Source organism: Mesoplodon densirostris, chromosome 4 (assembly GCF_025265405.1).
Source record: "Mesoplodon densirostris isolate mMesDen1 chromosome 4, mMesDen1 primary haplotype, whole genome shotgun sequence".
NCBI classification, from domain to species: domain Eukaryota; kingdom Metazoa; phylum Chordata; class Mammalia; order Artiodactyla; family Ziphiidae; genus Mesoplodon; species Mesoplodon densirostris.
This window is the reverse complement of record NC_082664.1, coordinates 11,966,828-11,993,929: the sequence shown is the minus strand read 5'-3', so window position 1 is coordinate 11,993,929 and position 27,102 is coordinate 11,966,828. Positions and strand designations below refer to the sequence as shown.

At 40.5% G+C, this 27,102-nt stretch overlaps 1 protein-coding gene across 3 annotated transcripts in view; it reads left to right on the top strand.

Annotated features, from left to right (window-relative positions):
* UNC79 (unc-79 homolog, NALCN channel complex subunit) overlaps positions 1-23,230 on the top strand; it is a 219,133-nt gene extending 195,903 nt beyond the window's left edge. For all 3 annotated transcript variants that reach the window (XM_060097925.1, XM_060097923.1, XM_060097926.1), the window contains 7 exons: positions 3,082-3,171; positions 5,293-5,468; positions 6,438-6,624; positions 8,829-9,026; positions 10,866-10,943; positions 21,366-21,407; positions 23,030-23,230. In XM_060097925.1, the coding sequence (XP_059953908.1) occupies positions 3,082-3,171; positions 5,293-5,468; positions 6,438-6,624; positions 8,829-9,026; positions 10,866-10,943; positions 21,366-21,407; positions 23,030-23,230 (972 nt within the window). The remainder of the gene's footprint in view (positions 1-3,081; positions 3,172-5,292; positions 5,469-6,437; positions 6,625-8,828; positions 9,027-10,865; positions 10,944-21,365; positions 21,408-23,029) is intronic.
* Positions 23,231-27,102: the final 3,872 nt, after the last annotated feature.

Below are 27,102 nucleotides of genomic sequence, written 5' to 3'. Positions count from 1 at the left end.
GCTGGTGGTTGGGGAAAGAGAAGGGAATATGGTACATGGAACGTTTTCATGGGCCAGGTCTAAAAGTGGTGCACATTTCTCCTACTCACGTTCCATTGGCTAGAACTCAGTCACTCCGCCACACCCGACTGCAAAGGAGGATGGGAAATGCGGTCTAGTGCATCCTAGGGAAGAAGAAAAATGGTTCTGTGAGTAGCTAGCCAGTCTCTGCCCAGCACTCACTTGTTTCCTTATTTAATTCTCTAAAACTCAATATTTGCTACCTATGCGATAGCTAAAAAATAATATCCCTAATATATAAAGGTTTATTGAAATCAACAAAAGGCAAATATTCCAAAACAACAAAACAGCAACAGTTATAGCTCTACATATAGAACCCTTTCCAATGACCAATAAGCCATTCAAAATAAGCCTTTTACCCTCAGTAGCAATCAGTGAACTGTAAATTAATATAAAAATTAAAAAATAGAAAAATTAAAATCAGCTAGCAAATCAGCAGGTTTTTCTTAACAAAGAAACTTACTGATGATGAAGTGAAACAAGCATTCTTTTTTTTTTTTTTTTTTTGCCGTACGCGGGCCTCTCACTGTGGTGGCCTCTCCCGTTGCGGAGCAACAGGCTCTGGACGCGCAAGCTCATCGGCCACGGCTCACGGGCCCAGCTGCTCCGCAGCATGTGGGATCCTCCCGGACCAGGCCACGAACCCACGTCCCCTGCATCGGCAGGCGGACTCTCAACCACTGCGCCACCAGGGAAGCCCGAAACAAGCATTCTTATAAGCTACTGGTGATAGTCAGTTTTGCTGAAAAAGAGTTGACAATCTACTTCTAGGAATATGTTTGAGAAAGTAATTAAATATAGAATTATCTACAAGCACATAAAGAATTATCTACAAGTATAGTTATTAAAGTAGCATTTAAAATAGCAAAAATATGGAAACAAAATTAATGTGCAACATTAGGGTATTATTTAAATAAAATAAAGTACATCTATAAGATAGACTATTATGTGGACCAAATCAAACTTTCAAAGAATATTTAATTAATTAGAAAATGCTTATGATGAATTTAATTAAAAAGCAGGTTAGAAAAAAGTTATCTCAATCTTATAAAAATTATATATGTGTGTGTGTTATATGCATTAAAAAATATTTGGAAATATTAACAGTGGCTGTCTCAGAGGTGGAGAGCAGGAATTAAGATTATGGTGATTTTTCTTTTTCTTTTTACTAATTTATATTTTCCAAGGTTTCTACATCGAACACGTGTTATCTTTATAATGTAAGAAATGTAACTTTAAAATCAGATACAAGTTTTGAGAAAGAATTGGATATGGTTCACTTCAATTCATGTTTTTGAGATTAGAGTATGTTTTCAACTCCTTTATCATCAGTTTTGCCACTGAAATAAACATAAGTCTTTTGAAACAAGTTGAGCTAGACTCTTTATGTTTTTTGGTTTTTTAAAATAACACACTAAGGTTATACTTATGTTTTGCAAAGTAAAAGAAAAAAGGGGGGAGATTGGAAATTATATGCTTTGTTTTATAAGTGTAGATGGCTCACTGAAGTTATCCTGACTAGAAAGTGTATTTTAAGCCTTTTATTAGATGTAGTTACTGTCTCTAGAGCAAAAGTAACTGGTAATAGTAAATTCTTGCCTCTCATTTTTTGAAATTCAAAAGTAAAAGACAAATATTGAATAATGCTCCAAGTAATTATTTTCTGTGACATTTGCCTAGTTGAAATGGTATAAAATATTGCCTATGAAAGAAACAAATCCCTTTCAAGAAATTCAGGAGCAGAGTATATGCTCTTATTTGCATGACATGTGAAAGGTCAGAGAAAATGGAATAAACTGGGGGGGAAATCCTTTCTTGCACTAGGGACTAATATTCCCAAAGCAGGAGCACAATAACCTTTTATAATTCCTTCACTTGATTTAAATTAAAAGAAGAGAACCTTAAAACATATGAAATGCTTGGAAAACACTCTTGACAGAACCGCCAATGACCTTATTTTACTGTTTGTTATCCTGTCAGAGGAACTGACAGGCGTAACATTCTAGAAGAGATAGAAGGTGATATAGTTCAGTGCTGTGCAGATTTACATGAATATGGGAAAATGAGAGCCACTGGGTTAGCTAGTTAAGTATATAATGTTCCAGATTTTCCTAAAGAAAGCTAAGAAAGGCCTTAGCATAGTATTCAGATGGCTTCAAAGAGGGCCTGCTTTTGATCCACATTATATCCAGTCTTATGTATGGGTTCTCTCATACAGCTTTGATGTAGCAGCCTGTCTGTCCATTTTCCTTTTCTTTGTTTATAATCCTAAATTCACTGCATTGCCCTGAGAGAGCAGGTTTATTCCATTTAATAAACTGAAACACAAGTATGCTTTTTTTTCCTTTAAAACTTCTCAAACACGCTGCTAGTATGTGGGGAAGATGACCATTTTGTTTCTTTAATTATCCCTAGCACGAATTCAACAATGATAGATTTATCTCTTTAATAGTGTACCTACTATGTATAAGAAGTTGTAAGTGCTTGAATATAAGAATTTTTGACTCTTTCAACAAACATGATATTTGTTTATGTCCTTTTTTTTTTTTGATAGAGAAAGACAACTAAGATTGTGTTGGTAGAATTTGGTGGTACATATTTTTTGTGTGTCTAAGACTCCCTGGAGTGATAAAGTGTGACTGTTGTTTTGAGGTGATTCATGTCATGAAGACCGATACTAATGACTTTTACATAGGCTAAATCTTTATATACCAACCAGTTTAAAAACAAGCAAACAAAATCAATTCAATGACCCAGTGGAAAAAAGCCTGTAAACCCTGTCTTCCCTAGGCCATCCCATTTGTTCTCCACCACAAACCTTTTTATTAATTTTTGTGCAAAGTTGGGGCAGACAATCACAGGCTATGGCTGAGAGTAACGAAGTGAATCAGAAATCCAGAAAACGAAACAACTCATTAGTAAACAGCGTGAAACCAGAGCGAGACAATCACTGCAGTCAGGGCAAAAGTGCAGGCCGTGACTCAGAGCGCGCGCCCCGCCGTGTCCTTCTGTGTGTTTCAGTGCGGGACGGCGGCGATGGAGTGCGCGCGGCAGTACATCAGCGACGTGCTGGACTTCGTGGCAGACATGCACACGCTGACCAAACTGAAGGTAAGAGGGCCTGCGTCCCCTCATCCCTCAGGTTAGCGAGATGGAGAGGCATTTTTAGGAAATTAAGCAGGCTGCATGGAAATTTATCATTACCTGGAGAGGCCGTGGTGGCACTGTTGAATGAGCCCATGTCCTGGGATTCTGAAGAACCGAGTTCCACCTCTGTGAAGAGGGAGTGAAGAAAGGAAAGGATATTTCCATGGCGGCTCCAGTTCTGTGCATACCTTTACTTTTGCCATTTATTCAATTCTCACAATACCCCTATTGTAAAATATTCCCATTTTACCAATGTGGACACTGAGGCCTAAGGTGGTGCAGTCGTTTGCTCAAGATCACGCTACTGCTAAGTGGTGGAGACAGGGGTGACCTAAGACTGTAGTGACTCCCAATCCATTCTCTTTTCACGGTGCCACACATTTAACTACCCTGAGCCTCAGTTTCCTCCTTAGCAAAGGAAGTGTAATAAACCCACCTAAATCAACCTACCTTTGCTGCCCGTTCCAAGGTTTGGTGTGAAATAATGCATGTGAAGACACTTTTGTAAACTTTCGTTTGTATGAAATGTGTACACTTTATGCAAACATAAGTTGTTTATGGGTTTTATCTGCATTAAAGCTATCTCCTTCCAGAAAATAATTAAAGACAGAACAACATTTAATTTGTATATGGATAAAATCCCAGTGAGGTTGTTGAGGATATTGATTGCTTTGCAGGGTGGAATGAATTGCTGATGCAAGTCAACTTCCCTGCCGCGAGAAGACTAGGGAGCTAAAAGATTGATAGTCCAGAGGTTTGAGGAAGGCCCCGGACAAAGAGCAGAAGAGGAGCCAGACATGGCCCGATGAGCAGCCAGATTGCAGTCCAGCACTAAATGTGGCTTTTTGATAAACAGGATCTAGTCGTCCCAGAAGTTCATCAGTTAAAACTACGGTCCCTTCAGCACCCAACTCAGTTTCCAGACTCTGCTCAGATGATCCAAGTGTTTCTTGGGATAGGGATAGACTTGCAAATGCTCTGTGGAGAGTAGAATCGAAATTTAAATTGATGATCTCTCACAATATCCAAATCCAGTCATTTCTGAGTAAGCTCCCCTAGTGTTTGCTCACGCACATGTTACTGATCGCTGAATCTAGTTGCCCACGCTGAAACCACTTTGATGTCTGAAGAGGAAACAATATTACCTAAATAGTTTTATAGCCACTTCCAAAATACAGAGAAAAGTAATCAGAAGGATCCATGATGACCAAAAGGTTAGGGACTGTAGACATAATCCAACCCTCTGATTTTACATATTAGGAAACAGATCAGAAATGTCAAGTGGCAAGTGGCTTAGCTAAGGCCATGTGATTGTTAGGACAGAGCTGGGTCTAGAACCTAGGTCTCAACTCCCAGTTCAGTGCTCTTTCCACTAAGCCACACTGAGCAACGAAATTTTTCTGAATTAATTCAACTAGTATGTATTGAGTACCAATAACATGCCTGACACTGTTCTAGGCATTTAAGGATGTGATGATCAGCAAAAACAGACACAGTGGCTGCCCTCCTTTATAGTCTGGCAGCGATGGCCAATTGTAATGAAAATTTCATACAAACTAAAGTGAAATTGTGACTTTCACAACTGCTATGAAGAAGAGGTAGACAGCAGCATGAGAGCTTCTAATAGGGTGATATGACCTACCAGGGAGGTTAGGAAGGCTCCTAAAGTAGGTCAGGGAAGGCTTCCTGGAGGGGGTGACCCTTGAGCTAAAATCTGAACAATGAATAGGGTTGATTAGGCGAAGAGAGGCAGAAACAGTATTTCAGGGAGAGAGAACAGCATACGCAAAGGCCAGTGATGGAAGGGAACATGGAGAGCCAGTGTAGCTGGACCACAGGGATGAAGCGGTAAGATGCAGAAATCCGCAGTATCTAGATCATTCCAGATTGTTTAGGCCATGCTAAGGAATGTTTTTCCCCTTTATCCTAAGAACAATGGGAAGCCCCTGAAGAAGTTTAAATGGGTTGTATGCTTGGGAGTGGTGATAGAAGGTGTGGAAATGACAACCTGATCTTCTTTAAAGAGTGCCCTGGAACATCCCCAGTTACTCTGCCAAAGTCACAAAATACCACTTGGTTTTGTAGAGCCACATGAAGACATGTTCCCAGCCTCTGCATGAAGATACCTTTGGTGGCCATCTCAAAGTTGGGCTGGCTCAGATTGCAGCCATGGAAATCTCACGGGGCAACCACAGAGATAACAAAGCTGTGATTCGCTATCTGCCTTGGCTCTATCATCCCCCTTCTGCAATGCAACAAGGGTAAGACCCTTATTATTCGGGCCACGAGGCAGGAAACACCCCTGAGTCTCCTGGGGCTCAGTAAGAGCTACTGAATGCATTGAAGATCTATGAGAATAGAATATGATTGGTTAGGGAGATGGGAGTTGAGACCAATTTCCATACTTCTTTGCTGACCTGGCAGCATTTTTGAACACGAGTACTTCATGACATGCTGACAATAAAAGTTGCCCTCCTACAAAGACCTCAGTCATCCTGATGGATGATGAAAACTTGGAGCTTAGAACTATCACTTTAACTCTTAATTTCCACTAGTTAAGTAAATTGATAGGTATTTATTTGTGTACTTACATAGCTTCTGCCTTCAAGGAGCTTAGATTATAGCTTGAACAGAATCTACATCAGAGATGAAACAGAGTTCAAGGAGGTGTGAGCCCCTCACCCTGCCCATAAGGGAGGCTGAGAAGAGAGGGGTGGCCGTGGGCTCGTTTACTTGGGACCTTGGAGCAGGCTTGACCTGCCATCTTGCATGGGCAGCTTCCTGGCTAGAGGAAAGGTTTGGAGTGGGGTGTAAGGGGGGAAGGGGGAGAAAATTACTGGAGAACAGGAATGTGGGTGGCTGTGTATTTTATCTCCTCTTCTATTCCTTCCCTTCTGGTGGGGATATCCGAGGACTTTCTGATGAGAAGAAAGGAAAGAGTTTAGAAAGAGAAGCTAGTCAGAATGACAGCCAGGTTTGTGGAAGAATGATGTTTAATCCTGTGTCGCCAAAGGCTTCTGTTTGCCCAAACAGCTAAGATCCAGGATTAGAGTGCAAAACAAGAAAAACAGATTTATCATTTTGTTCTCACTTTGTTGCTTTGGTGTTTTACTTCATGTAACTGCCTACAAGACCACACTTTTAAACCCCTCCATCAATAAGCGTTTGTTAAGCACCCAACGAAACCCAAAACACAAAAACATCTCTAACACTTCCTTCCTCCCTAATAGACCAAAAGAATTCATTGAGTGTGTCTCTCACATCCGGCTGCTGTCCTGGCTGCTTCTGGGTTCCCTCACTCATAATGCAGTGTGTCCAAATGCCTCCTTTCCCTGCCTGCCAATACCTCTGGATGCAGGTTCCCATATTGCAGATCATCTTATTGTTATCCTGATTGGATTTCCAGAGCAATCAAAGGTAAGTGATTTCTGCAAGATTAAAACCATATGCATCAAAATTGCTAATGGAAACCCTTATCAGCCAATTATGTTTCTTCTGAGAAGAAAATGCATCTTATCACTTGCCCTCCTGTGGATGCTAGGAAAGCAACTTTGTGCTAATGCCTTATTGAAAGTTGTTCAAATTCCCAGACTGTCTTTTCTTCCCCCTAAATTGTTTTTCGGTTTACTTTTATGAAGATAAATTATGGAGGCAAGCAAGAGTTAGCTTCCTAGGCATTTCTGTCTCAAAGTAATGAAGAGCAGTACAAGGATAGAAATATAATAAAAATTCTGTGATCAGTTTTTAGAACCAAATATGAAGAGGAGGAAAATTTACACTCTAATTTTTTATGTACTGCCTTTCAGCTTAAATCTCTAGAGATATATGAAAGTACAAAATGAAAATAAGGCCAGTTGGGAACTCACCAAAGTATATGTTGGAATCACTTACACAGAGGAACGTATAAATTGTCGAGCCAGATGATGTGCTTAAGAGAATAAAGTCAATCCAAGGCAAGCATCAATCATGAGCCTATACAAGCAAAGTAGACACACTGGTACTAATCAGTTAGGAGGAGACAAGGTCCCCTCACAGAGCTCAGGCAAATTCTAGGAGGTCACGGCAGGTTTGGGAACAGCTGGGATGTAGGCCAGGGCAAGCTGACCTGCGATAAATTTATTCTGAAATCAAATAGAGCACCCATCCAAATGACCTGAATGATGTTTGCAAAAGGAATTAGGCAGTCAGTTCCTAATATTTCAACCCGATCTGTGTTTGATTCCTAATGATGGTACTTTGTAATTCTGTGACATTGAAAAAGTTACTTAACCTCTCTGAGCTCCAGGTTTTCATCTGTAAAATAGATGAAATGGTTTGAGAATTATGGAGGTGATCTATAAAAAGTCTTTACCACAGTGTCTGGGACATTATAGGTGCTTACTCAATCAGTACTCATTACTAGTTAGGAATAATATCTGTACTTACTACTAGTTAGGAATACTATCAATACTTATACAAGTTAGGAATACTATCAGTACTTATACTAGTCAGGAATATTATCAGTACTCACTACTAGTTAGGAATACTATCAGTACTCACTACTAGTTAGGAATACTATCTGTACTTACTACTAGTTAGGAATACTATCAATACTTATACAAGTTAGGAATACTATCAGTACTTATACTAGTCAGGAATATCAGTACTCACTACTAGTTAGGAATACTATCCGTACTCACTACTAGTTAGGAATACTATCAGTACTCACTACTAGTTAGGAATACTATCAGTACTCACTACTAGTCAGGAATACTATCAGTACTCACTACTAGTCAGGAATACTATCCATAATCACTACTAGTTAGGAATACTATCAGTACTCACTACTAGTCAGGAATACTATCAGTACTCACTACTAGTTAGGAATACTATCAGTACTCACTACTAGTCAGGAATACTATCAGTACTCACTACTAGTCAGGAATACTATCCGTACTCACTACTAGTTAGGAATACTATCAGTACTCACTACTAGTCAGGAATACTATCAGTACTCACTACTAGTTAGGAATACTATCAGTACTCACTACTAGTCAGGAATACTATCAGTACTCACTACTAGTCAGGAATACTATCAGTACTCACTACTAGTCAGGAATACTATCCGTACTCACTACTAGTTAGGAATACTATCTTTGCTGCTGCTGCTACTGCTGTCACTACTAATAGTAGTATAATTATTAAGTGCTGGGCAGTGCGTTCATGTGTATCACCTCATTTACTCCTAACTACAACTCTTTTAGGAGGGTACTGTTATCCCCATGTTACAGATCAGCAAACACCCTAAAATGATTGTTCTTCCTAATCTAGTGTAGGGATAGGAATGTCAGTTTCATTAAAGGGCAAGGGGGTGGGTAGATTTATCCTGCAAACTAAGGTGCCTTCTCTCTGAAAAGATGCTTGGTCTCTAAGCGCACTCCCACTAACTGAGTGAATAGCAGATTGTTTGGAGGTGATGAATCATGAGTTTGTAACTTGGAGACAACTCCTCCAGCCTTGGATCACTTGAATTACATGTACTTTGGCTGTGCTCCTTGGAAAGCCAAAGCCGTGCGGAGAGGGCTCCTTGGAGCACCACAGCCCACTAGAATGTAATGGTTCCCTGTTTTCTTCCTTTTCAGACCTCCGTGTTGCACATGTGTTCTCTTTTCCATGCATTTATCTTTGCTCAGCTCTGGACCGTATATTGCGAACAGAGTGCTGTAGCTACAAATGTTCAAAGTCAGAATGAATTCAGCTTCACAGCGATACTGACAGCACTAGAATTTTGGAGTAGGGTGACACCCAGCATCCTTCAGCTGATGGCCCATAACAAAGTGGTGAGTTCACAAATGAGTTTCCCCTCTTGGACAGAATCTCAAAAACCACTCTCAGTCCTCACATTACATGTTTTTTTAAAAACCTCAGTTGTAACAGTACATAAATGGATTGGTGAATTTTTACATTATAACCTGGATGTTCTACCCGCATAATAATTTTGATGAAAAACAATGCAAACAAATAAATTCAGTAAAAACCATTTTTGTTTTCTCTGCCTAGTGCCAAAGGAAATTTATGTGAAACTTCTACCTTTAAGAGCTGTCTTGTGCTATAAAGTCAGAGAGTGAGGAGGGAGATTTATATTATTTTTGGATTCTAAGGCAATTTGGAAAAACCACAGCCAGTTAAGTCATCTCTTTGTGGTGTTTAAGAGCAGATTGACTGTACGGGTTAATTCTACTTAGGGCCCAAAGCTGAAAAGAGTCTCACCATTTTGAGTTGCCCTCTGAGGACCTAAGCTCCTCAATCTTCAAATCCAGTTCCATTTTAATGTGGATGGCTCACCTTGTTGGAAAATATCTGAGGTATGGATAGCATGAGCCCACTTCATTGAACAAGCTTTGCTTAGTCCTATGGAGTCAAGATTGGAGGGTGTATGGAAGGAATTTACAAGGGAGTCCTTTGGTTTAGTTTGCTACTTTGGAGGAAGATTCTCATCTGGGAAAGCAGCATCCAGTGTCTTGGTTATGGGGGCTTCATCAGTAGAATTCTTATCTGTGAAGGGCAAGGGGCCTGGAAGAATGCCATAATGATGATTCCAATGTGCCCAGAAACCCAACAATTCACTGTCCACCAATGCATGCTGGAATGGTTTTGACTGATTAAATATTAGTCTAAGAAATATTTTCTTTTTGTTGTAACTGGAAAGGGGATTATATTTTTCCTTTAGGGAAGCACTTTCTTTTCTTTAGAGAAACAGATATTATAAGGCAGTTCTGTATGGAGAGAGATGTTTTAATTCAACTTAAAGGAAATTTATGTGGAAACTTTAGGGTACACCAACAGTTCTGACCACCGCATAGATAATTACATTCATTAGATCATAGAGTCTGGGACTGAAGAAGCACTTGGAGGTCAAGTATTCTATTCTGCTCTTCTACAGACGATGAAACTGGGACCTTAAATTTAAACTAGAGATTCAGAGTTTCCTTCTATTGTTGCTAGTTTTTTGATACCATTAATACCTCTCCTCCAAATGTCTCTTAATATTCAAATGTTGGAAATGAATTTGTTACTGGTGAATCTTGTACAAATGGTGTTACAAATGAATTTGAATTAATTTTAAATTCTGAAAATTTTGTTAAACTACATAAGCCAGTCTGGTAAAATTCCCCCCTGGAGTGTTTAAAATCTAGCCACAGGGATTTCTGATGAGGGATATCATTTCTATGGTATTTTTAAACTGTCGTAAATATGACTGCCTTGTTCCACGGAGAATAAAGCCTCAAACACAGATGGTGCAATAAATGAAACAGCCGCTCCAAGTGAAGAAACTGTGGAGAAAGGATCGATCAAGATGGAGAAAAGACCAAAGCCCAAGAGTTCTGCAGTTGGAAATGAAGGAAGCAGAAACCGTTTATCCTCTGGTGTGAATCGCAGAGTGGTGCAGATTAGTGAGATTGATACCTGAATTCATTGGCAGCCCCAAGTTAGATGAGGAAGGCATGGCAACTGCGAAACCTCTGCAGCTTATAAAATTCAGTTTCTGGTTGAAGTTTTAGAGAGGAGTAAATACCTCTGGTTGTTGTGCAGAATGTCCTCATGGGCACAGGACATGTGGCTGCAGACTGTTTCCGTATCACCTTGAGTGGAATTGATTTTCCTGTTTGTTGTTTCAGATGGTAGAAATGGTGTGTCTCCATGTGATTAGTTTAATGGAGGCATTGCAAGAATGCAATTCAACAATTTTTGTCAAGGTAGGAAAATCTTATGATTTCTATAGACCATTTCTTGCTTCTAAATACAAATGTGGATTTATTTTGAATGTACCTTCTGAAGAGGAAAATAAAACTGATTTAATTTTCACATTCAAAGTTGGGGCTGGAGGAATCGGGCTCATATAGCAAGCCTTCACCAAATAGTTATAGTATAATTTTTGCTCTTGCTCCACCACTGTGACCAACTCTAGCTGGGTTCAATATGTCGCACCATGATTGCATGCAACATAAGGAATTAAAATATTACCAGAAACATTGATCTGGAGATGACCCTAGAGTCATATAAATTGTTTGGTGGAGCCTCACCTTGCAAGATATCCAGACAACCAAGGAAAATACTCTGTCATTGTTTGACTTGGTAGCTGATACTTTTCTCTAAGATAAATTAATTTAGTTTCTAATATTACTATTGTAAATCACTGTACAGTGTGTGAAAGTAATTCAGGTATTTGTTATCTATCCAGGGACATCAGAAACATCCTAGTGTGATAAAAAGATAAAAGAACAAAGGAGAACCTGGTTGCTCACTCACTTTCTCTTTTTATTTCCATTCTTTTTCCTTTCCTTCCTATCATTCCACCTCTCTGTTTCACTGATTCTTTGTCCTTCCTCTTCTTGTACCACTTCCTTCTTTGCCTTCCACGTCTATATTCCATTATCCCAGCCACCATCACCACCTGCCTCCCCCCTTCCCCCTCTCAGAGTGCATCAGTTTAGAACCTTATAACTTCCTATTTCACTCCTTGGTTGACTCCCTTCAATAAAGGACATTTGTAAAGTTAACTCACACAGTGCTGAAGAAAAGCAACACATTTTTAGGGAAAACTTGACTGTTACCAGAAAACTGCAAGGTTGTTGGTTCAAATGGGATAGATATAGCGTATCTAGCTTGACAGTTAATAGCAAAAGTCAACTGGGAGAAACTACATGACTGACACTTGGGTGATCATACCTGATTTTGTTTTTTACAGCTTTATTGAAGTATAATTTATACACAGTAAACTTTACATATGTAAAATGTACAATTTGATATCTTCGCATCACACATATTATACCCGTGAAGCCATCCATCACCACAGTCAAGATAATGAATATTGTCCTCCCCAGCTAAAGTTTTCTCATACACACTTGTTAGTCTCTATTCCACCACTTCCTGTACCCCACTTCCTCATCCCCAGGCACCTACTGATCTGCTTTCTGTCATAATAGCTTAGTTTGCATTTTCTAGAATTTCATATAAATAGATTCATACAGTAGTTATGCTTTTTTCTGCCTTCCTTCACTCAGAATAATTATATTACCATTAATCCATGTTACATGTATCAGTAGATTATTTTATTTCTGAGTAGTATCTATTATATGGATATAACACATTTCGTTTATCCATTCATCAATTAATGGACATCTGAGCTGTTTCCAAAAGTTTGAGGCTATTACAAATAAAGCTGTTATGAATACACATACACAAGTCTTTGTGTAGCTATAGGCTTTCAGGTGTGTTGGATAAATACCAAGGAGTGGAATTGCTAGGCTGTATGATATGTGTATAACTTTTAAAGAAATTGGCAAACTGTTTTCCAAAGTGATTGTACCCTGTTACATTCACACCAGCAGTATGCATTCCAGTGCCTACACATCTTTGTCAACAGTTAATGTAGTTAATCTTTAGTTTTAGTTGTTCTAAGAACTGTGTACTGCAAAATTGCATTTTCCTTTTGACAAATGATGCTCAACATCTTTTCATGTGCTTATTTGCTATCCATATATCTGCATGGTAAAATGTCTATTAAAATTATTTGCCCATTTAAAAAATCAAGTTGGTTTTTTTCTTATTATTGAATTTTCAGATACAAGTCCTTTATCAGATATGTCATTTGCAAAGATTTTTTTTCTGTGTTTGTCTTCTCATTGTCTTCACAGTGACTTGTGAAGAGCAGAAAGTCTTAATTTTGATGAAATACCACTTATCAAATTTTTCTTTTATGAATCATGCTTTTGATGTTGTATTTAAGAAAATCTTTGCCTGATCCAAGATCACAAAGAGTTTTCTTTGTGTTTTCTTCTAGATATCATATATGTTTTCTTCTAGGTGTTAGTTTATATCTATGATCCATTTTGAGTTAACTTTTGTGGATGTGTGTGGTATGGATTGAGGTACTTTTTATATGTGTGGATATCCAATTATTCTAGGATTGTTTGTGAAAAATTCTATCCATTGAATTGCCTTTGCACTTTTGTCAAAAATCAATTGACCATTCATGTATGGTTCTACTAATGGATACTCAATTCATTTCTATTGATCTGTTTGTCTACCTTTGTACCACACTGTCTAAGTTACTATAGCTTTCTAATATGCCTTGAAATCATGTAGTGTTACTCCTCTAAATTTCTACACCTATTTCAAAGTTGTTTTGGCTATTTTAAGTCCGTTGCATTCTAGATACGTTTTAAAATCAACTTGTCAATTACTACGAAAAGCCTGCTGGGAATGTGGGTTGCACTGATGTATACATCACTTTAAGGAGAATTGAGATGTTAACAATATTGAGTCTTCCAATCTTTGAACAGAGTATATCACTCTATTTATTTATGTCTTCGTTAATTTTTTTCAGCAATATTTATAGTTTTCAATATACAGGACTAGAATATTTTGTCAAATTTATCCGTAAGTGTATAGTAGTTTTATAGTATTATAAATAGTATGGTTTTTTACATTTAAATTTTTGGTATTTTATTGTTAGTATTTAGAAATATAACTGATTTATGCCTTTATACCCTGCAATCTGTTAAACTCATGAGTTCTAGTAGCTTTCTTGTAGCTTTCATCAGATTTTCTCTGTAGACAATTATGTGATGTGCAAGTAGAAGCAGTTTTCTTTCTTTCTTTTTAATTTTTATACTTTTTATTTCTTTTTCTTGTCTCATTGCTCTGGCTAGATCCTCTAATACAAGTTGAATAGAAGTCATGAGAGTTGGAAACCTTGTCTTGTTCCTGATCTTAGGAAGAAAGCATTCATTAAATATAAATGTTAGCTGTTAGTTTTTTATAGATACCCTTTGTCAGATTGAGTAAGGGTCTCTTCTATTCCTAGTCTGCTAAGAATTTTTGTCAGGAATAGATATAGGATTTGTCAAATGCTTTTTCTACATTTATTGAGATGGTCATTTGATTTTCCTTTTTGACTATTAACAGTGAGATTCATGGATTGATTTTTGAATGTTAAACCAACCTTATATTCCTGGGACAAACCACTTGGTCTTGAAGTATTATTCTTTTATGTATTGCTAAATTCTATTTGCTAACACTTTAAAATAATTTTTTTACATCAGTGTTTATGAGGGATATTGGACTGTAATTTTCTTTTCTTGTAATAACTATTTTTGGTTTTGGTATCAAGGTAATGATGGCCTTATAGAGTAAGTCAGGAAGTATATTCTTTTCTTTTCCATTTTCTGGAAAAGTTTATATATGTTTGGTATTTTTTTTTCTCCTTAAATATTTGGTCAGATTCACCAGTGGAACTGCTTGGGCTTGGAATTTTCTTTGCAGGAGGGTGTTACACTACAGATTCAATTTCTTTAATAGATACAGGGCTATTTAAGTTATCTGCTTATTCTTGAGTGATCTTTGACAGTGTGTCTTTCAAAGAATTTGTCCATTTCATCAAAATAGTTGACGTTATTGGCATGAAGTTACTCATAATATTCCCTTATTATACTTTTAATATTTGTAGGATCAGTAGTTATGCCACCTCTTTCATTCCTGATAATGGTGATTTGTGATCTCACTTTTATTTTTCTGATCAATCTGGTTAAAGGTTTATCAATTTTAGTGAGCTTTTGATTTAAAACAATGTCAACAATAACCAGCTTTTGGTTGGTTTTCATAGATATTTTTCTGTAGTTTTTGTTTCACTGATTTCTGTTCTTTATCAGTTTCTTTCTTCTGTTGACTTTCAATTTAATTTGCTCTTCTTTTTCTTGTTTCTTAAGGTGGAAGTGGAATTCACTGATTTGGGATTTTTTTCTTTTATAACATAAGTGATTAGTGATATAGATTTCCATCTAAGCACTGGTTTAGCAGCATCCTACAATTTGGTAGTTCTGTTCTCATTTTCGTTCAGTTCAGAATACTTTTTACCTTCTCTTTTGCTTTCCTTTTTGACCCATTGCTTATTTAGAGGCAATAATTTTGTTTCAAAATATTTGAGGCTTTTCTAGAGATTTTCTATTATGGATTTTTAATCCAATCCCGTTATGGTCAGAGAAAATATCAGTACTTTGTATAATTTGACTCATTTTAAATTTATTGAGTCTTGTTTAGGATATTGTCTATCTTGGTAAATGCTGTGTGTACTAGAAAAGAATATGTCTTCTGCTGTTGTTGAATATAGTTTCCTATGTCAGTTGATTCAAGCTTGTTGACAGTATTGTTCAATTTTTTTATGTCCTTCTTTTTCTATCCTCTTAGTCTATCAGTTATTGAAAAGGGGTATTGAAATATCTCCCTAATTTACCTTTTCAGGTCTACCAGTTTTTGTTTCACATATTATGAAGCTATTATTAGGTGCATAAATGAATTGAAATTATGAAATGGTTCTCTTTATCCTCAATAATATTCTTTGGTAATAATAAAGGCAGTCCAGCTTTCCTTTGACTAGTATTAGTATGGTATATCTTTTTCTAGCCTTTTAACCTATTTGTGTCTTTTTATTTAAAGTATATTTCTTATAGGCAGCATGTAGTTTGGTATTGGGCTTTTTAAAAAATCCAATCTGACAATCCCTTTTAATTGGGATTTTTAAACCATTTTCATTTAATGTGTTTTGTGATATCATTTGGCTTAAAATATCTTGCTATTTGTTTTCTTTATTTCCCATTTGTTCTTTGTCCTTTATTCCCTCTTTTTCTACCTTCTTTTTTTTTTTTTTTTTTTTTTTTTTTTTGCGGTACGCGGGCCTCTCACTGTTGTGGCCTCTGCCGTTGCGGAGCACAGGCTCCGGACGCGCAGGCTCAGCAGCCATGGCTCACGGGCTCAGCCGCTCCGCGGCATGTGGGATCTTCCTGGACCGGGGCACGAACCCATGTCCCCTGCATCGGCAGGCTGACTCTCAACCACTGTGCCACCAGGGAAGACCTCTACCTTCTTTTTGACTAATCGAGTTTTTAATGATTAAATTTTGGATACAATTTCCACTTTTTGGTCTAGATTCTTAAGGTGGAAGCTGAGGTCATTAATTTGAGAACCTTCTCCTATTCAGCTGTCAGTGTTTGGCTTTCTGAATTTCCTCCTAAGTACTGCTTTGGCTGTATTCCTCTGAATTTTGATGTATTCTCATTTCCATTCAGTTCAGAATACTTTCTAATTTCCCTTTTGACTTCTTTGATCCATGGGTTATTTAAATGTGTTTTTCAGTTATCTTATTAGCTATATGTCTTAGCTGTTGTTGTTTTAGTGTTGACTTAAGAGTTTATAGCCGACATTTTTAACTTAACACAATCTGCCTTCAAGTAATAATATACCACTTCATGTATAGTATGAGAATGTACAACAGTTTATTTCCATTTCCAGACTTTGTGCTATGATAGTCATCCATTTTACTCCTACATATGTTATAAACCAAACCATAATTTTTTTTGCTTTAAACACTTATCTCTCAAAGCAATTTAAATTTTGTTTTATATTTATTTATATTTTCTATTATTGCCATATTTACATTTTTTAGTTTTCTTCATTCCTTTCTGTAGAATTAAGCTTCCATCTTCCTTCTGCCCAAAGGACTTTCTTTACAACTTCTTGTGTAGGTCTACTGAAGCTTAATTCCTTCAGCTTTTGTATGTCTCAGAAAGTCTTTACTTTGCCTTCATATTTGAAAGCTATTTTCAGTGGTTATTGAATTCTAGGTTCAAAGTTTTTTTTTCCCCCTAGTATTTTAAAGATGCTATTCATCCACTGTCTTTTTGCTTCCATTGTTTCTGAGAAGAAATCTTTGTCATTCTTATTTTTTTTCTTCTGTATATGATACGTCTTTTTTCTCAGGCTGCTCTGAAGATTTTTTTCTTTACCATTGTTGCTAAGCAATTTGATGATGATATGCCTTGGTGTAGTTTTCTTCATGTTTCTTGTGCTTGAGTTTGTTGACTTCCTTGGATCTGTGAATTTATAGTTTTCATTATATCTGGAAAAGTATCAGCTATTGTTTCTTTAAAATTTTCTTGCATACCTCTATTTAACATACTCAGTATTTCCTCTACCTTCTTGACCATATTGAATATAGTTATAACAACTGTTTTAATGTCCTTGTTTACCAGTTCTGTTCTCTGTATCATTTGGGGGTCTTTTCTAGTTACTTGATTTTTCTTCTCATTATGGATCACATTTTCCTGCTTCTTAGCATGCCTGGTAATTTTTTATTGGATTCTTGACATTTTGAATTTGACTTTTTTGGGGGCTAGATATTTTTTATTCCTACAAGCATTCTTGAGCTGTGTTCTATGCCATAGTTGAATTACTTAGAAACAGTTTTATGCCTTTGAAACTTGGTGTTAAGCTTTGTTAGGTAGGATCGGAGCAGCAGTTTGTCTAGGGCTACTATTTCTTCACTGGTAAGGTAATATCCTTCTGAGTACTCTACTTGGTGTTCTATGATTTGCAAGATTTTTCCACTGTAACTAGTGGAAACACAAACTATTGCTATGTGATTACCAGGGATTTTTCCCTCTAATCTTTTTAGGTTATTTTTTCTTCAGCCTTGGATAATTTTCTCACATGTGTATACTGGTCAGTATTGAGCTGAAGACTCAAGGGGAACCCTTTACAGATCTTCAGAGAGTTAGCGCTCTCTCTCTCTCTCTCTCTCTCTCTCCAGCTCTCTTCCTTTCCACTACTCTGCCTTACAAACTCTAGCTCCCTTGGCCTCCCTGGACTCCCAGCTCCATCTCCTCACCTCAGGAAGACCACCAGACTCTACCTGGGTTCCTTCTCCCTGTGATACTGCCTGAAAACACTTTCTAGGCAGTGAGCTAGGATAGCTGTAGGGGTCACCTTGTTTGTTTCCTCTCCCTCAGTGATCACTGTCCTGCATTGCGGATGGTTAATGTCTGAAAATCATTGTTTCATTACCCTTCATCTGGAATTATAGTTTTGTTTTAGGCAGGATTGTAGATCTGGTCTTTGTTACTCCATCTTGGGTGAAAGAGAAAGTTTCATGACTAATTTTATTTTGAGGGATGGAAAAAGCATGGAGTGAAATGAATATATTCCAAATGAGCAGGAAGTCTTCAATTTATCCCATAACATAAACCAAGATAAGAGGAAAAGTATCCCTTTGATGTTGATGAAAAACAACATATTTTTTTTAAATGTCCTTCAGTTTTCTGGATATTGTTTTTGGAGAAGAAAAAAAAAAAACAACCAATTTTATTATAACATTACAGTGCCCAGAATAACTTACATCTAATTCTTACTGACAGCTTTGTAGGAGCCACTACTGAAATGAACGTTATTCAAAACAGTCAAATTAGCCTTCCTGACATAGGATGACTGCTGGCTTGTGTAATACTGTGCTTCACAGTGAACTTTCACCTGATGCCTTCAGTCAGGTTCGTAAATCACAAACCTGAAGGCCTCTTGCAGGTATATTTAGAATCTTATGGTCTTGTGTTACAGCAGTGGGGAAATAACAAAAGCACTTCTAAAATCAGCCTCAGTATTCCCCTTGATTGCCTCATAAAGGCCCGTAGCCCCTGGGGCAACCCTGGGAAAGGTGTCCACCCAGGGGCAGAGTACTCAGTGTTCCCTGGTCTCAACCCTCCTCCTCCCTCAGGATTCTTAACAAGAGGTTAGTTCAGGTATTTCCCAAACATCAAGAGGCATAGGGGCGCACTTCCATATTAAATGGGTCAAAAGACAACAGAAGTCTGTAGGCGTTAGGACCCCTCAGGGCTTGTTTTTGCCCTGCAGACAGTAGGGAGAAGGCGGTTAGACTAACTTATTTTTTCCATTCAGAATATGAAGATGAGCCAATCCCCTTAAACGCCAGAGAGTGCACCCTTATCTGCCACCGACCTTCGTAATCCCACGGTTTTACTATGAGGGTGGGTAGCAGGGGAGGCATGAGAGGGTGTCATTTTCTGATTGAGTTTAAGTCCCATCACATCTTCTGGGACACACCATACTCCATTTCCAAACACAATAGTCATGTTAGCGACAGAGTATTAAATGGTTGTGATAGAAACACTGTGTTTAGGAATAAACATCAATGGAAGTCAAATTAGCAAATTGTTTGTATCTATAGAACGTTGAAAGCAGAACGGCAGCCAGATTTAGCCTTGGGAACAACAGAATAGAGAGGAAATATAATTTATCACCTCGGCAAGTTTTTTTTTAATGATTTGATGAATTAAATGAGACTAGCAGCTATGGCCGTGACTAGTGAACAGAGAGGTTATTTACATGCTATCCCCCGTCCTAGCAGGCTCTCCTGATCCTCTCACTTTGGTCATTGCATTGCTGTGAACAAATCTGAGGCTTACTTTTAACCTTTTCCCCGATCCAAAGAGCAAACTAGTCCTCAGACCCTCACAGGTTGGCACTGCAGGCAGCATCCTTCTCCATCCCGGAAGCTGTCCCTGGTCTTATCTGGACCATGGAGGCAGCCTCCACACTGGGCGCCTACCTCCGTTCTCCATGTCCTTCCACATCCTAGTGTCCAGACCGCTGCCACAGTGACCTTGCTGGAACACCATTCTCCTCACGGTGAATGGGGCTTCCCTCATCAGAAAGCATACTGAATTTGGAATAAAACCCAAATCTCCTTATGTGGCATCCTAGATCATCTGTGGGTAGATGGTGAGAGACCTCACTCTGCTTTTCTAAGCTTGTTTTTCATGACCCTGTGCTAAGAACCTCACCCTTCAGCATCACGTGAACCTCCACTGCTTTCTCACCTCTCTGCACACTCCCACCTCTGGGCTTTGCTTCCTTGAGTGCCCTTGTATTAGTTTGCTAGGCTGCTGAGCACTGCGAATTGGGTGACTGAAGTAACAGAAATGTATTGTCTCATGGTTCTGGAGGCAAGAAGTTATGAGATCAAGGTGATGGCAGAATTGATTCCTTCTGAGGCTGTGAGGGAGCATCTGTCCCAGCCTCTCCCCTGGCTCCTGGGGGTTTGCTGGCCATCTTTGGCGTTCTTTGGCTTGTAGACCTCTGCTTCACCTTCATGTGCCACTCTCCCTGTGTACCTGTCTGTGTCCAAATTTCCCCCTTTCTATAAGAACACCAGTCATATTGGATTAGGGGTCCCCCCTACTCCAGAGTGACCTCATCTTAACTCGCTACATCTTCAATGACCCCAGTTCCAAATAAGGTCACATCTGAGGCTGTGTGGGCAAGGACTACAACGGCTATATGAGAGGACACAGTGCAATCCATATCAACTCTGTTGGAGTCGGGTCAGAAGGAGCATGGAGTGAAATGATATGATGCATTTGAGCATATTAAAGATCTGAGCAGTCCTGAAAGAAACTAACATTTCCAAACTTATTAGATCATAGCCCTCCTGCCCCATTTAAATCCCACCCAACTAGAGTTCTGTGGAATACACTTTGGGAAATGTATTCTGTCCCTGACTTCCGGATTTATGAGGCCACGAACACAAGTCAACACTTGTGTTCGGAAGGGCTGAAGTGTGGCGAGAGACCAAAGCGGGCAGAGGAGAGCCGCTGCTGTGGGAGCTCGGGCGGGGCACCTGTGACCACCTAGGAAGGGTCTCAGGGCAAATCAGAGACAGCCGAGGGGCAGGGCTCCCCAGATGCCCAGGATTTGAGAGCCTTGCTCCCGGCTGGAGCAGGGACCCGCTGCTCGCCTGCCCGTGCACCCACGCTGCTGAAACCCCGGCCTGCACTCACTCCTGCTGTGTCTCGTCTTCCATATCACAGCCAGGCAACTTCAGGGCTTGTCTTTGTCCATCACTTAAGCATTTTAACCGCTTCCCAGTGATCTTTTCTTAACGACCACAGGCAGAGAGCTTCGCCATGCTACTTGGAGACTCTGTTCTAAAGATCCGGTGGAGGAAATTCTATTTCAAGAAAGAGAGGATTTAATTAAATAAATACACATTTAATTTCCCATGCTTGGTAGCTTTCAAGAGACAATCAGTCATTTACGGTGTGTGTTTCAGGCACTCATGGGGTGCTTATTAACCTCCAAATGCCACCAGCTCAGCAGGGTTTGGCCTCAGAGAGACGTTTGTCTGATAGCAGAGAACTCGGCAGTGGAGGCCCACATCCTTTTGTGATGTTAAAGGGATTCCGTGTGCCTTGCTTTGCCAGGCAGTAAGCGGAGCTTATGTGGGAGAATGGAGAACAGTAATAATGGGCCTTCTGTGTTTCTCCATACAGCTGATACCTATGTGGTTGCCAATGATTCAGTCAAATATCAAGGTAAGTCACCCCCGGGTGGACCGGAAGCTCAGTTCCCTCCAGAGAAGCTCATAACATCCACAGGGCTCCACAGGGCTGCACTCATTACCTGTTCCTGGTCTCTGGGGGCTGATAATGCAGGAGACCCTGCGGGACAGGTAGGGGGCCTGTGGGCCGAGGTGACAGCAGGAGCCGCTGTCCTACTACTCATGGTTGATTGAAGGGGGAGGGGGAGGATCCCAGAGTCTGGGCCAGGCTCCGCTACTGACTAGAACACAGGCTGAAAAGCTGCTCTACCTTCAGAGGATACCCGTGGGATCCGGTCCCAGACATGTCCAGTGCTATTTCCTGGCCACTAGGACTGACCTTTTGTGATGGGAAGAATTCTATTAAGAGAGGAAAACATTCAGTGAATGACAGACTTGAACTAGAAGGGACGTGCCCCCCCCCCATTCTATATAAGAGGAAACATAGGATCAGAAGGAAGAGTAACTTGGACAGGGTCCCACAGCCAGGGAGGGGAAGACAGAACGTATTTCTCACTGCCAGGCCCCGCCTTGAGTGACGCATTGTCACTGCAGGGCCAGACATACTCCATGGCTGTAGATCTAGTTACTGGGGCTTAACATTAAGATGGCAAAGCTCACCACCTGCTCCATCCCAAACTGGGTCCCGTCTAAGGCACTGGGAGTATCAGGGAGGAGGGGGAGAAGATGGAAGCCTTGTTGCTGGATTTCCTCCCAGAGTTGGGGAGGGATGCTTGTGGAAGGAGGGGAGGTGACCTCAGGGGATACCAAGAGAGATATACAGCTGTCAGCAGTGACCACAGGCTTTGAGTACTGGTTCATGGCCTCACTGCTGTTTGTGGCCACCGGTAGGACCAATGGCTCTGCTGAAAACCTCATTGCACCACTAGCTTCTATTGTGAAAACTGCTTGGACTTTCACCCCGAGGCATTCCAAACTGCCCTCCCCCTGCTTGGCGGTCATCTGTGGCAATTTGACATTGCCCAGAGTGCTAAGCGGAGGCCAACAGAACTTCATGGAAAGCTAAGAAGAATAAGAAAAGCTTACAGCCTAGCTCCTTCGTGTGCATGAACGTGAGAACAGAGAGACTATAATCATGATGAAAATGTCCTGAGCCCTTCCTATGTGCTGGCTTCTGTTCTGACCCCTCTGTTAAATCACTTATCTTTACAATAACCCCATCAGGTGAGTGTTACTCTCCCCACTTTGCCCATGAGACAATCCAAACACAGACCGAAAAACCTTGTTCCCCAAGTTGTTTACAGAAGACCCAGGGAGCCTGGCAGCATCGCCCGCGACACCAGGCCCACATAGCAAACAGCTCTGGGGGGACAAGTCTAAGTGTCAGCCCCTGCCCTGGTGTTGCAAAGAATGAGACGAGTTGGGAGGGGCATTATTGGATGGATTTGGGCCAGGTGGGCTCTAAGAACATGGCACCGGCCCGTGCCCTCCGCCCTGAGCCCTCCCCAAATCTGGGAGTCGGCCTTCTTCAGGCCAGACAGCTCCCGCGCCACGTGTCAGTTCCGCCTGCGGAAGAAGTCCAGGCCGGCACTCCCTGGGTTGACCGGGAACCCGAGCAGGAAGGAAACTAACCTACCGTCTTGCCCTTTCTTACAGCACTTATCTGCGGGACTCCAGCTTCGCCTCCAGGCCATTCAGAACAACGTGAACCACCACAGCCTCAGGACGCTGCCGGGCTCCACCCAGAGCAGTGCCAGCCTGGCGGCCCTGCGCAAGTGGCTGCAGTGCACCCAGTTCAAAATGGCCCAGGTGGAGATCCAGTCCTCAGAAGCAGCCTCTCAGTTTTATCCCCTCTGAGCGGACTCCTCGGCTCTCAGTGTCAACACTCTGGTTTAGCAATAATGGGTTTCAAAACAAAACAATTCGATCCAAGCAGGTTGGGGAACCTATTGGTACTGTACATTCTCTTTCTAGTTTAGTAAAAGACGTGCAAAGGCCGGAGAGGGCCAAAATGAAGCTTTCTTGCTACACATTTCTGATGACTCCTTGGGCTATCCGATTAAGTGTTTCCTTACATTATTTTTTAAAAACCAAATCATTTTTCTTTAACTAACTTCTATTTTTTTTAAGAAAAAAAAAATAGACTGGTGGGTACTCACAGAAAAGTTGTATAAGTCCCCCTGTTGCTATTTTTGATGATAGAGAATAAATAGGGTTTTTGAAACCTTTGTAGTGTTTTTTCTTAAAATCCACTCTTGGCAATGCAATAAAAAAAACCCGTCACCATAAGCCAGTGACACTTGACTGAAGCTTTTTGTCATTATCCTGGGAAAAGTGGCAGCTTGCAAGGACCATTACAAAGTGCACTTAGAAATTAGGTGGTTAAACTGTGCCAACCGTTTTCTTTGTTTTATAATATCATTTTCCAGGACTGTCCAGTAAGTTTTATTATTTTTAAAACTAGTTTTTCAACTCATTAGTCCTAGGCTGTACTTTCTTGTAAGCTTTATGACAACCATTTTAGTTTTGTGAATAATAAATTTTATTCTTTTGTTAGTACTTGTATACAATTCAATTTAAAACTGTAGATTGCATACTGGACCAGACGATTCCCCACGCTGGCACAGAACACTGCACCTGGAGCTGTGTTTCATAAAACGGAATTTTAATAGTGTAAGAGCACCAAGATTTATCAGCACTTATATTTAACATTTGACTGTGCATTCACAAATGATATTTCTCTTCTCTATCCCTGTAATGCACTGACTAAAAGAAGACCTAATATACATTTAAGCTGTATATTGACATGCTATTAAATGCATTTTTTATTATCTTTGTGAGCCTGGGGTTTTTTAAAATCAGTTTATAGAGCTAGAGTTTAGTTACTGACAACCATTTCTTCTAAACTTTTAAAACTTCTAGCTTCCATTAAGACTAAGTACAATTTTAAGAGGAAAAGACTTTCTTTAAGGTCATTTGGTGAGAGAAATACACAATTTATTTGAAGTCCATTCTCTAGGAGGGACTTTGAGAGGATGAGACTTTTTTTTTTTTAATGTTGGTTTTAAGCTTCTCTCTTCTTCTGGGAAGTCTCATATCTTAATGCTTCTCAGGGGAAAACAAGTCCTCAAACGTTAAGTATTTCACATGAGTTCTAGAAAGACAGGGTGGCAGATCTCCATTCTTATGAAAACTTGTGGGGAACCAATAGGTCCTTATAGTAAGCGTATAGAAATGATTATTCTTCATATTTTGCTAACGAACTCTTTGGAAAGGCCTTCCCCTATTCAGAATTCTCCTCTGTCCCAGTCGTGCTTGGTTATGCTTCTGTGCACATTTTGTCTTGTATTATAAAAAGTTGCGCATGTACTTATCTCGCTTGTAAACTGTGACAGCTTTGAGGATATGTCCTGTCTCTGTATCCCCAGGGTTTGGCTTATAGTACATGTTTAATTAGTGTCTATTGAATGGAACGGATTTGATTAAGCAGCAGGTCTTTCTTGAGCTACCCAGTGGGCTCAGCAAGGGCTAAATTGTGACTTTCTCTTTTTTATGCAGGGATTCCTAGAGGGGGTTACAGACACAGGCTGGGGCAGGAGGCCCTGGCTGCTCGCCCTGGAGGTTTAACGGACTTCCCCATCTGGGCTCAGCTGTAGGCCCAGCTCTTTAGTGCTCCTGAGCCCACCCTGCCACAGGTGGCCAGGATCTTGGTGGCCCTATTCTACCAGTAGGCAAGGTCCAGAGTCATCCACAGCTTCTTCTCCATCTTCTTTGCCCAGTTCCTTGAATGAACTTCTGCCTCAATTTCCCTTTGTATTTGCATCCCCCCAAGGGCTGGAGATGACACTTTAGCTCAGCCCTCTTGACTGGGTCGCCTCTAATGCTTCCTGCTCTCTGGACCTGTTTCCTTTACCCCAGTCACAACCTGGGTCCTTGGTCCCATCCAGGCAGGTCTCCCTCCTTGCCCCTCAGAACTGTGGGACCAGTTTTCCTACCAGCTTGACCAAAATACTGCCCCTGCTGGGACCCTGCCACTTCACTGGCTGATAGAGACCAGCAGGCTTCTCTGGCTTACACTCACTCCCCACTGCCCACTTCATTACCCAGTACCCTCATCTTCTTTTGTTATGTCATTGTGGTAGCCTCTCCAGCAAGTGGGGCTCAGGCACTTAGAAGAAAGAAGCCAGGAAAAGCAGGGACAGATGGAAGTTTAGCAGGATCGGCCCTTACAAGGAGGAGGAGAAGCCATTCGCCTAGGTCAGGAGTCAGACAACTGCAGCCCACTGCCTGCTTTTATTAAAAAAATATACTAGAACACAACCACACCAGCCATTTACACATTGTCTCTGGCTGTGTTTGTGCTACAACGGCAGAGTTGAAGGGTCATGAAGGAGACTGAATAGTCCTGAAAGCCTAAAACATTTCCCATCTGGCCCTTTACAGAAAAAGTCTCCTGACCCCTGGCCTAGGTGAAGGCCACCGGGGAGCACTGAGTTGAACCCTTGCATGGGTGTATTTTCCCCAAAGCCTCAGGGGTTTTGAAGTTGCATTACTAGTGTTTCCTCATCTGTAAAATGTGGACAGTGACACATTCTACCTCATTGGGTTGTTGAGATGACGAAATAGAGAATGCAAGGAGAGAGCTTAAAGCAATGCCGGGCACATGGTAAGCACTCAATAAAAGTTATCGGTTACTGTTTTTATTCTCATGTTAAAGCCTAGAGAAGTAAAGCTCCCTGCCCAAGGTCTACGGCTAGTAAGAGGCAGAGCCGGAACATGACCCCAGGTTGTCTGACCCCAGGGACTGTGCTCTCGACCACGGTCCGTATAGACTCCTGCTACCCCACACTCCAGCCCCGGGTGACAGCTCTCACAGCAGCAGAGAGACTCCAATCCAGATTGGGCCAGTTCTGATTATTGGCTTGGAGAAGAGCCAGGAATAAATTCAGTTTTCCTTCCCTCACGGAATCCCACTGGTTCCAGGATGTGAACAGAACATTCTGAGATTCCCAAGGGTGGAATGGGCCAAAATCTGCAAATACATAGATTCCATGATTGTTTGCAGTGAGCATGCCTCTTACTAGTTGGGTGACCTTGGACACGTTATTAAATCTCTCTGGACCTCTGTTTTGCCTTATCTGTAAAATGGAGCTGTCTACCCATCTCCCTGGGGGGATGGAAAGTGCAAACGAGTGGAGGACTGAGGTGGTGCTTGGGAGACTGTACCAGACTCTATGGACCTCCAAGGAAACCTGTGCCACCTTATGAAGACCAAACGAGGGGACAGCTCACAGCTGCAGGCTCGTTTGGTTTTTCCTTCAGCCAGTCCCTCAGAAGCAAGACCTACAGGACCCATGGGAGCTGAAATGCGCTCATTAACCAAGGGTGTCCAGTCTCCATTGTGTGCCGTTCTTTACAAGCGTGTCATTCTGCCTGACAATGGGATATTTTCAGCAACTTTCTTCCCTAAGAGTCTCACCTGAGGCCAAGTGACTGCAGCAACTTCGTCTCCATTTCTAAGCTACAACAGGACAAATAAGGTTGGATTGGATCAGAGGAGATGGGTTATCCACCAAGACTCTTTCGTGAGCTGGGACTCAAGGGCTTCTGGCATTAATCGGACAATGCAGATCATTTAATATACCTCTTTAATAGAATTAATTTGCAACTATGTATTTTGGGCAAATCGGGTGTTTTAACAGTAATGGTCTTAAGAAGGATGAAGGGAG